Source organism: Stenella coeruleoalba, assembly GCF_951394435.1.
Source record: "Stenella coeruleoalba genome assembly, chromosome: 17".
Lineage (NCBI taxonomy): Eukaryota > Metazoa > Chordata > Mammalia > Artiodactyla > Delphinidae > Stenella > Stenella coeruleoalba.
In genome coordinates this window covers 3,626,334-3,641,637 of record NC_137163.1, presented here as the reverse complement: position 1 = coordinate 3,641,637, position 15,304 = coordinate 3,626,334, and the positions used below count along the sequence as shown (strand labels likewise).

The window sequence follows — 15,304 nt, the reverse complement described above, 5'->3', positions numbered from 1 at the left end:
GAACCCATTTGGCTTGAAAAGCAACATGCTACATTTTCCCAGACTGCCTTGCAGATAGAGTTGGCCATAAGACAAAGTCCTGGCCGATGACGTGTAAGTAGATGTCCTTAGGTGGACCATACAGGCAAGCTGTTTAGAAAGGAGCAGGCTCAGCTGATACATGCCTTTGTCTTTTGTTCTTTTTTCCTGCCAGGAAAGGATGCCGGAGGTGATGCTGGAGTTAGGGTAGCCATCTTGGAACCATGAGGCACCAGCCTGAGAACTAAAGCCAAGCTAAGACGGCTGAGCAGAAAGATAGAAGGAGCCTGAGTCTCTGAAGGCATCGTGGAGCCACCTGTCAGCCCATCTACCTGCCCCAGACTCCTTCATTGCTGTTTGGTCATTGTTACCTGGGTTCTCTGCTACTGGCAGCTGAACCAAGTCCCTTACAGATTCATCCTGATGAAAGGATAAAAACAGTGAGCACAGTTGGGCGACGAGGAGAGTGGGAACATGAAAAGCTAAAGCCATTCCTGCATGTGACCACGAGCCCACAGGGGAGTGGTGGGGACTGTTCTCCCCTCTTTATAAAACGACCTCTGCCACGGCTCACTTCTTCCCCTCTTCTGTGATGCAGGAGCTACTCTGCGGACCAACACACACTGGGCATCCACTGCGTCGGCGAACACTTGTCCCAAATGGATGCTAGACCAACTGTGCTAACTGCCAGGGCTCCTCAGCACTGGGGGCGCAAAGAGGTCTTTATCTCCCCGGAAATGGCGCTCACACTGGGAAACCCTTCATTACGACCAGACTCAAAGGGAACATTCCCCCGCAGCCTGCAGCAGCCCTGGGCGAGGCCCATTCCTGGGGCGCAGACGAGACTCGTGGTTAGAGCCCAGCCAGGCCAGCCCTGCATCACGAGCAGTCATCTCCCACCAGAGTCCAAGAGAGAAAAGGTCCCGACACTGCAGGTGCAGCCCGTGGGACACCGAGCTGCCTCCAGACGTACCTGGGGCCTCGCCGCTGGGCTGGAGCAGGAACCACACCCTCCGTGCTCCCTGACACACAACAACGCTGCCTAGAGCTTCTGCGTGAGGTGGGGAAGCCAAGCGCCCTCCTACGGTTCCCCCCAACACCTCCAAGCTCACCCCACCTGCCCAGAGTGAGCGAGCCCGCCTCAGCCCCACCTGGGCTCCCACCCCCCATCCACATGGGACTGTGCCTGAAAGCTCAATGCCAGAGTCACCTCCCTCCCGACGTGTGGCTGTGAGGCCTCCTCTGGGCAGGAGGAGGGGGCAGGGAGAGGAAGGGATCCACCTCCCAGGCACTGACTGCGCACACGCACACGCCACACCGCTCGGCCCCCTCTGGCCATGATTCGGAAGGTGGCTTTTTCTCCCAGTCTGCAGAAGAGGCTCCGGGAAGGGAAGTCACCAGGCCAGGGGACATTCTGCACTTCGGGGAATATCTGGCAACGTCTAGAGACATTTTTATTTGTCACTACTGGGTGGGGGAGGGGGTTGCCACTGGCAACCAGAGGATGGAGACCAGGGAGGCTGCTCCGTGTCCTGCGATGCACAGGACAGTCCCCACTGCAAAGAGGTATCCAGCCCCTAATATCAGTGGTGCACGGGGAGAACCCTGCCCCAGCCCGAGGTCACCCGGTGACCAGAGCCAGGGCCCTGCGTACAGCCCGCGGTCTCTGCAGCCCTCACGCCAGGATCCTCACTGCGGGCCATGAGCAATCACGGTCTCCTGCCCGCGGAAGTGGGGACACTGCCAGTGGGCACCACGGAAGTACCTAATGGAATCCCCAAGAGTCAGCAGGTAGGTCCTCACCAAGCTCCCCTGTGCACAAAGGTGTGGGAGAAGGACAGCAAGGGGGGCCGGCGTGCACACGGGGCAGGTCCAGGGAGCAGCTGTGCCCAGCCTGGACACCTCAGGGCCGCAGCTCCCAAAGTGGCTGCCGGCGCCCGGCTCTGCCCCTCACTCCCAGCAGGCCTCACCCGCCCCTGAAACCCACAGCACCCCAGATGTGTGCCAACCTGCACGCCTCCAACAAATGGCCAACAGGGACCAAAGACACCACTGCCGCGTGCTTCACGTTTACTGACATTTTGGTCCCTGAGTATAACATCTTGTTCCTGACGGGCCATCGTGGGGTCAATCATCAAACACCTTCTGGGGCCCGGTATGTGCCAGGCGCTCGGGACACTGGGATAAAAGGCCTGACCCCAGCCCTCAAGCGCCTTTCATGTGAGCAGACCTAGCACAGTGCAGGCCCCTGCTGTCACCTGCTGACCAGCGTCCAGAGGACAGACACGAGCAGTCTCAGCATCTTGTGAGTGCAGGGGGCCAGGCTGGGTGGAGGGGACAGCACGGGCAAGGTCCCAGGTGGGAACTGCCCGGCAGTGGTGTCCCAGGGGGCGTGGGGAGAGGTGGAGGGAGGTCTGGGGGCCCACAGGGCGGGAGGGGTGGGCAGGGCGCAACAGGGCGGAGGGCTGGGTGCCGTGACAACACACTGAGCGCCTCAGCCCCGGGCAAACGCCTGGTGATGCTGCCCGCTGGGAGCCTCTCGCCTTGGTCTAGCAGGGCTGGTGACAGCCCAAGGCTGTTTCACGGGTGGGTGTCTCTTCCCGCCAGGTGCCGGACAGACTCGCACGAGCCCGTCACTAGCGATGGCCTTGGGGACCGAGATCACACATCTAAGGCGTGGGAGCGAGAAGCTGCCCATTTGGCGAGACGGTCCCTAACCTGCTGTCCTCCCTGAAAACCAACAGCTGAAGTTCAAAAGGCCAGGCCTCTGCCTGCACCTGCCCAGTGGCCCCAAACCACTCAGCTCAACGTCCCCCCAGCTCTCAGGGCCGAGTGCGTACCTCGGCCGCCAGCAGGTGCCCTGAGTGGCCCTGGGGACTCAGTTGCCCCCTGTGGAGGCTGTGGAACAAACACATGCCCGGGGCACCCTGCAGGAAGCGTGGTGGGCCTGGCTCTGACCCGAGAAGTTGGGGGTGCAGGGGTGTCGGTGGCAGAGGAAGATGGTGGCATGGGCTTCAGAAAGGTCACCGTGGCTGCAGGGTGGAAGCCGGCCTCCCGGAAAGCCATATTTTCTCAACAGGGCTGGGTTGAGAAAACCTACTGCCCAGGGTTGGACCCCACGGCTCCAGAGGCCCCCAGCCTGGCATCCCACCACGGGAGCCTCCTTCCGCTGGATGTCAGAAGCTTTTCCATCTCCGGGGTTGCTCTCTGAGTACAGAGTGGGCATGGGGCAGCCCCCCAACGAGGGTCAGGGCCACGGCACCCAGCAGGGGCGGGGGCTGGAGACAGGCAAGGGATGGGATGTCCCCCGGGGGGGAGGGCGGGAGAGCAGGGCTGGGAAGCTGCAAATGACGACTCTCCAATTTGCCAAGAGCCCCGGAGTGCAAGGAGGTGCGAGGCACCTGGCAGCCACCGTCAGCACAGCAGAGCCCCGGGGCTGTGGCAGGAGGCCTTCCACGGTTGTTCTGGCATGTTCTCTGATGCTCGAGAGCCACCAAGCTCTACGTCCCCATTTCACAGATGAGAAAAAAGCCCCAGGCTAAAGGGACGTGCCTAGGATCAGGCCTCCAGGACAGGCAGACGTGAGCAGTCCTGCCCACGGCTACGGGACCGCCGGTGATCTGCCTGCCGCCCGCGGCCCCGAGTCCCTTGGACTCAGGCTCTGGAGGCAAGCGGCACCATGACCCGCTCCTGCGGATACAAGACCAAGGCCAGAGGTAGGGCCTGGCCCCAGCCCCCTCCGCTCTCCATGCGCCCAGCCCAGCACGCCCCTTGCCACCCAAGGGCACCTGCACCCTCACGCCAGCCACAGCTCATCCACAGCGCCATCCTTCACCTCATTGCCACCCAGTGCTCTTCCCAGGGCTGGGGACACGACGAGGGTGAGGGCAGTTCAGGGCAAGCCCACCGCACGGGGCAGCCCTGCCTTTGAGCAGCTGTTTCCCGGCCAGGCCTGTCATCGCTCAGGACCCCAGGAAGGAGCACGGTGGCGGAGGTGGCTGAGGGCTACAGCCGGTCATCAGCTGGGGACCCCCTGCTTCTCCCGGGCCCAGGGACAGACATCTCACAGCATCCTGGCAAGCCGGGCCAATGCATTCACAGACGCTCCTAAATTTTCTCATCTTCCCCTGCTGCAAATTTTTCCATCAACCATCCCTTCTTCTCTGGGTCCACAGCACAGAGCTGTTTTGCGCTCCGAGATCAACGTCAGGGCCTGGATTCACCCCAGTCCAAGACAGAGAATAAGAGAAGTTCACATGAGCCAGAGGCTCGAAACGTGTCAATGCAGGGAGGGGGCCGCCCAGAAATGCTGGGGTACTGACTGGGAGCGTGAACAAAAGTACAGTGCAGACCAGCGGAGGTGAGAAAATTCTCTGCTCTCCCTGCGTGATCAGACCCGACTGGGAGAGCACACTGAGTGCACCAGAGCTGCTCAGAGGAGAGCGGCCAGCTTACAAGGTGTTATCAACAGAAATGCAGGGGCCCTGGGGCCATCTCCAAATCCCCAAGACTGTTACAGGACAGGAAGTGAACCACGCTCTGCTCAGCCCTTCTGCTGGAGAACTGTAAGCCACAGGGTGGGTGCCTGCAGCTTAGAAGGGAGAACCTTCTACAGACGGAGGTCCCAGAGTTGGGACAGGCAGAAGGGAAGTTTGAACAAAATCCCTTAAGGAAATGAACACCAGACCCCGCCCCCGCTCCCCGCCCATGGGTGGCCTGGAGGAGGATATCCGCGGGGTGGAGGGGAAGGAATCTCAACCAGACTCTCTCGTCCCAGATTCCACTGCCCATGGACTCTTTTTTTTTTGGCTGCATCGAGTCTATGTTGCTGCGCACGGGCTTTCTCTAGTTGCGGTGAGCAGGAGCTACTCTTCGTTGCAGTGTGTGGGCTTCTCATTGCGGTGGCTTCTCTTGTTGTGGAGCACGGGCTCTAGGCGCACGGGCTTCAGTAGTTGTGGCTCACAGGCTCAGTAGTTGTGACTCGTGGGCTCTAGAGCGCAGGCTCAGTAGTTGCGGCGCACGGGCTTAGTTGCTCCACAGCATATGGGATCTTCCCTGACGAGGCATCAAACCCGTGTCCCCTGCATTGGTAGGCGGATTCTTAACCACTGCGCCACCGGGGAATTCCAGGGTCCTTGCCTCCTAACTCCCTCCCAGAGCACTGCCAAGACCAGGCGTTACATTCATCTCCTCCGGCATTTTCCCTGGTCCTCTGGCGCGGCTGGTGTGAAGACAGTGCGGGGCTGCTCTGTGTTCTGACTCACAGAGGCAGGTGCCCGGGGCTGCCCACCTGTCCATCCTAGCTCCCCAAGCCCATCCCACCCTGGACCACTCCAGACTCACCTGCACTCTATGTAATGAGTTCCCTCTCCTTTCCTGGGCCTGGGCCCCCGAGTTCCACTTTCTAAATGGAGACCTTCAGGCCGCTCCTCAGGTGACCACCATAGAGACTGGCCAGCCCTTTAAGAGAAGACCCCCCCCCCAAGTACACACACCCCCTTCCACATGGAAGCCCACAGGTCAGAACCTCACACAATAACCTCAACGTTCATCTAAGCACACACACTGCACCACATGTGAAGTGATGAGCTCCCTGTCACTAGAGGCGTTCAAGAAAAGGCTGGCTGATGAGGCAGGATCGTGGGTGCTGGTAATGTTCTGTTTCTTGATCTGAGTGCTGGTTGCATGGCAGGGTTCGTTTATCGGAATCACTGAGCAATACACTTGTGACACGTGCGCTTCTCCACACGAACATTCTACTTTCTGAAAAATTAGAAGTGACTGGGATCGGCTGACCATTTGGCAGGAAGGAGATGAGGCTGGAACAACGTGAAAATCGCCTGCCATCGAGGCGTTAACACTCACTGAGCCCTGCCAGGGGTGCCGTGCACCCACCCTAACCTGCCCATGGGAGGAACTGGGTAACATCCCACTGACGGAGGAAGGACGAACAATGCACGGAGCCAAGTGAGTGCTCCGAGCAACGAGGAGTGAGCGACTGAGCAAGTGGACGACAGCACAGAGGGAAGAATGGACGGATGCGGGGACGTGTGCAGCCTGACAGACACGCGCAGGGAGGGCTGGCTGAGCGGCAGTGTGGGGGATGGATGGGTGCAGGTGCGAACGCAGGTCCACAGGGGAAGACATGTACACGGAAGCCTGGCTCACCTCCCGCTCTGACCTCCCCGGACTCAGCAGATGAAAGTCCAGGCCATCCGGAGAGAGCAGGTGAAGGCAACAGATGTCTGCACACGGGGTCTCCTGTGATCCCCGCCGTCTCAGAGCCCTCAGCGGGGTGTCTCATACGCCTCGGGAGAGCCGTCTCTCTCAGGTCACCCCGAGTCAAGGAACCCACCCCTTTGCCTCCCCCAGGACATCTATAAATAGGCCGTGCTTGCTGGAGGGCCAGGGCCACGTCGAGCAAGGCCAGGTCCGGGCAGGCCTGGGAGGAGCTGAACACGGCACCTGTGCTCCTGCACCCGACCAGCTGCCATACTGAAAGTCACAAGGAGACCCCAGCCCTCCCGTCCAGCCCACGGTGTGCTGGGCGGCCGGGTCCTTCACCTGGGCCTGGCTGAGCAGCTTCCCTGAAGCGTGAAGGTAAAGGGAGAAGCAGAAAGACACAGATGGAACATTCCACAGGCCCATCCCTGGCTCCTGGGTGGAATCCATCTTTGGAGCCTGCGGTAAGGAGATCCGGACTGCAGAGTTCCAGGCCCTCGGCCTCAGTGGGCACTGCCTCCTCTGGGCCTCAGTTTCCCCATCTGTAAATTGGGGCAACACCTCCTCCCGCCTTGGGGGTGACGTGAGTGCGTGTGCGTAGAAGTGGTGCTTCCATCCTCGGTCCTTCTGGAGGTGACCACCCTGTGCGGGGCTCTGTGCGGGGCTCTGTGCGGGTCCCGCCGGTGCCGGGAGGAGACATGGTTCCTCCAGGGGCAGAATAAATGGCAGAAACAATGCTGGAGCTGGGGGAGGTGCGGAGGGCAGGGGGCACAGCTCGGGGGCAGTGAGGGGCAGAGGGTAAGCCGCGCCCGGCCCCTGGGCTGTCTGCCGGTGGCCCGGGAAGGGTTAACTGAGCTTAGCTGTCCCCACGCTTCACGCTGGACTGCACCCAACTGTTTGGGTTTCCAGCTCCCCTCCTGCCTCAAGGCCAGGCCTTATCTTGTCATCTAGACGGTCCCCAGAGCCCCAGAGGCAGCACAGGCCAGGGAGGGTCTGGCACGCAGCGAGAGTGTAAACCGTGGATCGAAACCTGCACCCCAGAGCGCGAGAGGAGGACATGGGAGACGCTTTCCACTTGGTGAGAAGTCTGTTCAAGGTCCTGCGGATGAGCGAGAAAAGGGGGCGCCCCACTGCATTCTGGGGCGGGGGACCTTGAGCAGGGAGCCCGCAGGAGCGCAGACCTTCTGGGACTGTGCCCCACCCCGAGCCGGTGCCCTGGAGCAGCCACCCCGCCTTCAGCCGGGCCCGAAGGGCCTGACGTCAGTCTGTTCCTCCTCCAAACAGCAGCAAAAACAAAACGCAGGGCCCTTCCTTCCCTCCTTCCCCTGTGAGGCCCAGGTTTTAAATCGGCCTCTTAGATCCTCCAAATGAGATCTGAATTCTAAGCACAGTTTCCTCTTTAATGATCCCGAAGGTGGTAACTACTTAGAACACAGATGTTAGAGTCGAAAGAGAAGTGTCTGGAGATTCCCGCTGTTGTCAGAAGTAGTCGCTGATGGCGGGACACAATTTTGGCCTCAAGCGCCTCCTGTAGGAAGAGCCCCCGTGTGCTGGGGGTTCCTTCCCGCCCAGGCCTTAGCCCTGAGCAGAGCAATTCGGAGCAGGCGCTCTACAGCCCCTGGCCGCGGGGACTCCTGACTGCCACCACTCCTACCAACAGCTCAGGAAGGCAGGTGGGAGGGTTTCCAACCCGCCTGCTAATCAGATGGGCACGGCAGGGGATGCAGAAGGAGTTTTCATCTTGAACACGATGGAGAGTTCCGAAGGCCTCGGGCTCGCCAAATTTAGAACGCAACAATACCATCTCCTGGGCAGCAGCTACAAGTGGCAAAGACATCAGAAGCAGAGAGCAGGGACGGACGGCACCCAGAACTGGAGCAGCGATGGCAGTGAATCTGCCTTCTTGGAGCCGGTGGGACCTGTGCTCGTCCCTCCTTAGGACAAAGGTGCCTGTGCCCGGGCTCCCGGGAGAGCTGGCCGGCGGTCAGTGTGAGAGCCCAACAAAGGCTCTGACGAAAACGGCGGCCACAGATCCAAGGCAGAGTGGTAATTATACATGTTCTTAAAATCCCGTTCACGAGTGCGCTACTAACTGCATCCGGGAAGCAGCGTACATTAGCAGAGGGAGTGAGGGTGGTTCCCGCCCCACCTTGGAGACCCGAGCTCAGAGTTGAAGCATGCACACTCAAGAAACCGCTCAAGGTTAGATTAAAAAGAAGAGCGCCCCTGAAGACGCACCCGACTCATTACCATCACTGTCCGATAGGAGGCGCTTCCTTGGAGGGCCTGGCTTGGGGCTGGGTTTTGGTCTAGGCCTAGGAGCACCTTAATTTGCATTTATATTAAAATAGAAGAAAACAAACAGAATTAACTAGATAGGTGCTTGGTTTCCCGTAAATTCGAGCTCTTCAGAGCTAAACAGCCTCCTAGGGCAGAGTCAGGCTTAGCTGATGTCAAAATTCACGGATTCTCACCTACGAAGTGCACACAGCGCTGTACCAGGCGGCTGCAGGCACGAGGGATCCCACTGGCCCTTCAGAGTCGCCCTGGCGGGAGGTTACGGCGTCACGCCCCTTCTACAGGTGGGGAAACAGGCTGGGAGTCAGCACACCACCCTGCCCTTCATGGAACCCAGGTTCCAAGCCCGGTCAGCGGGCTCCAGGTTCAGCATCTTTCCACCACAGGGCGGCTGAGTTAGGACAGTCTTTTCTTCCTAGCCTTACACATATATTCCACCCTCTCTTTCCGGAAAATCTGTTGAAAACTCAACAAAAGAAGTGAGGAATAAGCCAGCACGGTCATCGGCTGCCCCTCCACACGCTCCACCTGGCCACCCTGCTTTGCCCCTCCCTCTTTGGAGCCCTAACCATTAGAGGCATATGCCCAGAACTGCCAATCAGAATCAATACACGCAATCGATAAGAACCTTATCAGGTAAGTGGAACATCTCTAGGTTTGATTTTAACTCCAACCGTCTCTTCAGTGTTGCAGTTCAACTCTTGGGACCGGCCAAAGGCTTCCTGTGCTCACTTCACTACTGGTGGCCAGCACGCTCGCAGCTTTCATCTGATTTGGGTCTACGTCACTCAAGGCACTTTAGGGAACGATGAGTGCTTCCCCTCCCCAGGGGTGGTCAGTTCTGGAGGCATATCCCCGGCTCTCTGGCTCTCCCGCAAGCAGGCCCCTGCCCCGCAGGATGGACGCCCTGTGCATGTGTGTCACGGCCACAGCTCACACTGGAAGTGTGAAGAACAGGAACGATGGTTATGACTGGCTGGCCCTTTCAGGAGCTGGAAGCACAGGGTGGGAAAGGAAGGACTCTACTGTGTTTTGGCCCCTGGGCCAAGGACGTGTGGCAAGAGGAGCAAAGCTGGTTCCACAGACAACAGAAGGACAATTTCCTCCTGAAAACATAAAAACCTACACCAATGAATTAAACATTTCAAACAAGATGACTCTCTTAAAAACTCTTTTCAACCAAGAAGGAAAGACAAGCCGTCCTGTGCTGGTGCTTCCTGTTGCATATGGCACTGAGAAATCCTGTTTTTTCGGCACGCAGAGCTTTCCAGAGAGAGAAAAATATCAAGGGGAAAATCAGAGAAGGAGGTCCAGAGAAGTCAGGCAGGAGGGACGGAGAGAAGGATGGGGAAGACGAGGCCTCTTCTCAGGGCACAGGGGCACAGAGAACTGGAGGGGAGCAAACTAGAGGTGGCCCCGAGCCAATACAGTGGCCCTGACAGGTCCACGGAGGTGGCCATGAGAGGCCGGGTGCCGCGCTGGGACAAGGTGCACACCACAGAGACACCACCCTGCCTCCTGCGGTGTGGGGAGGGCAGCCCCAAATCCACTGGGATGAAGTGACCTGCTCTATTTCCCACAGGTCTCCAAGGGTGATGGACGCAAGTTGCCTGAACCCCTTGGCCTCAGTGGGGGTCCTGCCCTAGGTGCCCACCAGAGGCTGCTTCACGGGCAGCACCTTCGGGCTCAGACCCACAGGAATCCCCAGGGTGTACCAACTGGACTCTCTCCCTGGACCGGAGCTGAACTTCCCCGGCTTCTGGGCAATACGCACACGTGCCTTACCCACCGGCACAGCCTGGGGGTGGGCTGGTCCTGCCCCCCCACGGGCTCTCCACCGCGCTCCTAGAGCCTCTCACCAGGCCGCCACCGCCCCGCCCCCGCCCCCATCACCAAAGAGCAAACCCTCTCCTCCCAGGGGCCTGGCACGACCAGGTTCCAGCATGGAAGAAGAGGAGCCAGGAGTCAGGAGAACTGAAACCTGGGCTCGGAGGAGGCTGGAGGCTGGCGAGGGTCAGCGCCTGCCTCGCTCCGAGAGCCGTCCGCGGCCACCTGAGTCGGTCTCCGCGCCGCAGGTGCCAGGCCAGCCCTCTCCAACTCCCGGAGAGGTAGTAAGTGTAAGGCTTGGAGGCCCGCGCAGCCCAGCCCGCGCCGGGGCGGTGGGTGGGTGGGTGTCTGCTGTGGGATTATTCTTAGCGCTCCACTCTCTTTGCAAAAGTGGCGCCTCCGCCCTCCAGGCTCCGGCACGCTCGCTCCGGGCTCGCACGCCCGGCCCAGACACCGGCGCGGAGGAGGGCACCGGGTGGGGTCCGCGAGGGGTGAGACGGCGCGGAGGCGCAGGAGAGGCGGGGGCTCCCGGAGAGGAGGGGGCGCTGCGGGAGGGGCCCCGGCGACAGGCTGCGTTTAACCCTCGGCGCCCCGCACCCAGCCCTGCGCCGCGCGCTCAGCCGCCTCCCCGGACTCCTCCCGGGACGCGGGGAGCCGGGCGGCGGCGCGCCCAGCCCTTACCTATGGTGGTGATGACCGTGATGGCAAAGTAGAAGGAGCCGGCGAATTTCCACTGGACGCCAGCGCGGTGCGGCTCCGACTGCAGGATCACCAGCTCCAGCTGCCGGTAGTCCTCGCTGCTTATGTTGTACTTGCCCTTGATCCGGACCTCCTCCGCTTTGAGTTTTTCCTCCTCGCGCATCTCGTGGTCCGACTCGAGGGCGTCGAAGACGGCGGCGCCCACCAGCAGGTAGGTGAAGGTGCAGACGATGAGGGACAGAGTCCGCACGTTCTGCCTCTTCATGGCCGCCAGCAAGGAGCCGGCGCGGGGGGCATGTCCCGCAGGCTCGCAGCCGCGCGCGTCCCACTGCAGCGCCCGGCGGCCGCCGCCGCCTCCTCCGCCGCCGCCGCCGCCGCCTCCAAGTTGTAAGCGGCGGCGGCAGCAGCAGCAGCAGCAGCAGCAGCAGCAGCAGCGGGGAGGCGGGGGGCGGGGAGGCTGGGGGGGCCCCCCTCCGCCGGGGCCGCCACAGCCGCCGCCACCGCGAGGCGGCTGGCGGGGCAGGGGCGGCGCGGGCCCGGGCTCGGGCGAGAAGGCGGACAGGCACAGGAGGCTGCTCGAGCGCCGGGGCCAGGCGTCCGGGAGCCCCGACACCCTGCGCCAGACCCGGCCGAAACAGCCCGCCCCACTGCGCAGGGCCATGCACGGCGGCCCCGCCGGGCACCGCGCGGGCCTCGCTGCCCTCCGCACCCCGCCCCCAGCTCCCGCCGGAAAAGCAGGGGCGGGAGCGGGAGCCGGAGCGCGGCCGCCGGGGCCCGCGCCCCTCCGGGTCGGCTCCGGGGAGGCGGCACCCAGCTAGGAGACCACAGGTCCGCACGCGCCCCGCGGGACCTCCTGCCCCTTTTACCCCTCCGCGTTCCCCTTTGAGGGGGGTGAAAAAGTTTGCGAAGTGGCGGCGTCTCCGGAGTCCCCAGCGAGCGGGGAGGGGGCCGAGCAGGTGCAGCGGTTGGGGCGGCCGGGTGCCCGAAGGTCCGAGCGCGCTGCGTCCACCCGGGCGAGCCGGCACGCGGCGGGGTCCCAGCCAGGCGTCGGCCGGTCCACGAAGTTTGCTCGGCTCAGCCCCCGAGGCGCGGGAGCGGGGCGCGGCCCCCGGGTGGCAGGGCCCGCGGCGGAGCGGCCTCGGGGGCGGCCGGGAAACGGCGCGGCGGCGGTCGCCCAGCCCGCTCCTCCGGGGGCGGCGGGCGCGGCGGAGGCGGCGGCGGGAGGGGTCCCGCGGGCCTCGCGGAGATGCGGGGTGGGCGCGGGCGCATGAGCCGCGCGGGGGTCGGGGCCCTCCGGCGTCCGGGCGTCCGGGGAGGCGGCCGCAGCGCCGCTCTGCCTGGAGCGCTGCGTGCGTGCGCGCCGGAGGGAGCCCGAGTGTGTGTGCGTGTGTCTGTGCGTATGTGTGCCTGTGTGTATGTGTGCGTGTGTGTGTGTATGCGCGCGCGGGAGCGCGCGGGTGTGTGCGCGCGGGCGGGCGTGTGTGTGTGTGTGTGTGTGTGTGTGTGTGTGTGTGTGTGTGTGCGCGCGCGCGCGGCAGCCCCGCTCCAGCGGGAGGGCCACGGGGGGCGGGGGCCGGGCTAAGCCGAGGCCCGGCCTCTCTCCCTCCCTCCCTTCTTCCCTCCCTTCTTCCCTCCCTCCCGCAGCCTCCCGGGCGCGCCACCTCCCGCCTGGTCACCAGCCAGCTGGCGAGGCTGCCGCGGCGGCTCCCGCTGCAGACCGAGCGCGGCGCAGGGCGCACGCGAAGGGAGCTCGGGAGGGGCGGCCGGTGCAGCCGGGGAGGGGGCAGAGGCGGGCCGAGGACTGGGTGTCGCCCGAGAGGGGGTGGGGGGCGGAGCCACCAGCAGGTTTTGGCGGGGGATGGGAGGATAAATGAGGCTGCTTGGGCCGTTCTAGGCCAGCTCCCCGAGAGCACATGCAACCACGAGAGGCGGAGAGTTTGAGGGACCCGGGGTTAGGAGAAGAAACGGGATGCAGCCCAGCCGGAGAAGGCAGACAGGCAGCTTAAGGGAGAGGGGAAATCCGGCGGAGGGTGGGAGCACGAGGGGAGGGTCGGTGGGCTCCCGGGAGCGCGGCGGCGCACGCGGCTCCCCCAGGGTCAGCCACCTGGCCCGGGCGCGGGTGCATGTCACTGGCCTGGGGCGTCTCCTCGTCGCGTGCTGGGGTCCCAAGGGCCGCGTCAGACCCGGAGAGCATCGCCGGCCGGTTGGCCCAGCACCGGCCGACCTGGAAGGGCGCTGACGATGGCAGGAACCGCCACTCTTGGGATCGGGGCCGCTGGGGAGGGCGCCGCATTCCCCTTTCCCTGTCTGCTTCCTGTCGCTTTTCCGAGAAACACTCCTTGGTTCCCCGAGGTTGGGCGCGGGGTGCACCCAGAACTCAACCCTGACCCTCCCCCCTGCTCCCCGCACCGCGCGACGGCGCCTCTCGGGACCAGCCTGGGGAGGAAACCCGAGGCTCGGCCTGGCCGTAGCTATTCCCTGAGTCCAGACAGGGGTCCTCGCTCGGATATACCCCCTTTCTATTTCAGCCTCCTTTGCCCTCTTCCCCCCATCTCCCTTCAGGTCGTCGAGGGGGTTTCCCTCAACCATCGGCCCCTTTAATTGCCTCTTGAGCAATGGAGCACAAAAGGGGCAAGCGCAAGTGGGGAGACCCCCGGGCTCCACTTCCCTGGGTCAGGCGATCTCCCTTGGACCCCAGCCAAGAAAGAGATGGGAGACTTGGGGAAAGGGGCGCCCTCCCCCGCTGGCGGCGGGCTGAAAAACGGGGCAGAGGCTAGCCATGGACTATGAGGCGGGTAGGCCAGGGAATTATACTCAACCCTCGCGCAGCTCGCTCCGGGAGCCCTGATCCCTCTGGGTCGCCCCCTCGGGCCGTGCTTGGGCTCCCCGCCCACAGGATTCTGTCTGGGTCGATCGAGTCTAGGGATCCACGGAGGCTCCCCGGCGGGGATGCTCTCCATCACATTTTGGGGACTCGCGGGTGCTTGCGCCCCGGGCGCACCAGGGAAGGGGGCCCCCGCTGTGGGCGACGTCTGGGCCGCCCGGTCTCCACTGGGTCTGAGCTCGCCCGCGGGGGCGGGGAGCCCCACCCCTAGCAGCCGCTCTCCCCAGAATTCATTTTGGAAACCGAGGCCCCCGCGCTCGGCGAATGAGCCTGGCCGCCCGGTGAGTCACCGCGAGCGGGCGACAAGGATTCCCAGCAGCTGGTAATTAATTGCGCCGTGGCTCGGCCCACGACGGAACCCCAGTCGGGCCTCCCGCCGCCCTGCAGCGGCGCCACCCCTGAGTCACAGCCGTCGGGCCTACGCCGTCCGGAAGCAGCCTGCCCGCCTGGACGCCACCAGGGGGCACTGGACTCCGACCCACAGGTCGCCCCGCTTTGAGTCAACGCCTCGTAGGAAGGTCCAGGCTGTCCCCGCCGGCAGGTGCGGGAGCGGGGCATGGGGTGCTCTCCACCCACAGATTCCAAGCGCTGTAGGGAGCCACTTTTATTCAGTTTACATACAACCTTTCAGGAAAGCGGAGCAGCTTTGCGGATTGGAAGGGACCTCAGAGATAAACTAGTCCAAACCGCTTGTTTTACAGATGGGAACACTTCCAACGGGAGAGGATCACGTGCCCAGGGACACAGGCAATTCGGATCCAGAACCAGCACTGAACCTCCTCCTGGCTTCTGTCCTGCGTTCCTTCAAGGACCCAGCTGCCTTCTGACCCCAAGTTCACAGTGCCACGAATAGCCACAGACCACTCCCAAACGCCGTTTCTTCCTTTACCTCCCCCCCGCCCCCCCCACATATGGCCTTTGGACTCAAGAGAAACAAGCCTGGGAGCCGGGCCTCTGGGGGGTTCTTGGTCGGGGAGGGGGGTAAAAGGAGGGTTTCCTGGTCTGTCCATCCAGCACCCACACTCCTCTCCTCACCCTACACTCTCCTTCCATGGTCTTGACCTGCAGGTGGAAGTGAACTCGTTGAAGCAGAGCCTGGGTCTTGACATCTTCCCTGTGTCCCCAGCACTCATCCCCAAGGCAGGTGCTCAGCTAGCACTGCGGGTTGCTGCCGCATGACAGTCCAGAAAGCGGTTAGGCTGGTGGCAGTGCGTCTGGGGAGACCACCTTCCCTCTCTGCCCCTGTGGTCTGGGAGCACCAACTCCAGCTCAGCCTAGAGGTGGATTCAGAGCTCAGGTGTGGCCAATCAGAGCCAGGTTTCCCCCAGCCACTGTGATTGGCTGGGCGTGGCTCAC

The 15,304-nt window shown here is 62.9% G+C and overlaps 1 protein-coding gene across 1 annotated transcript in view; it reads right to left on the bottom strand.

The window, feature by feature from the left end:
• Positions 1-11,864, bottom strand: part of KCNK9 (potassium two pore domain channel subfamily K member 9) — a 92,624-nt gene extending 80,760 nt beyond the window's left edge. The window contains exon 1 of the mRNA XM_079901723.1: positions 11,047-11,864. Within this exon, the coding sequence (XP_079757849.1) occupies positions 11,047-11,725 (679 nt within the window). The 5' untranslated portion in view covers positions 11,726-11,864. The remainder of the gene's footprint in view (positions 1-11,046) is intronic.
• Positions 11,865-15,304: the final 3,440 nt, after the last annotated feature.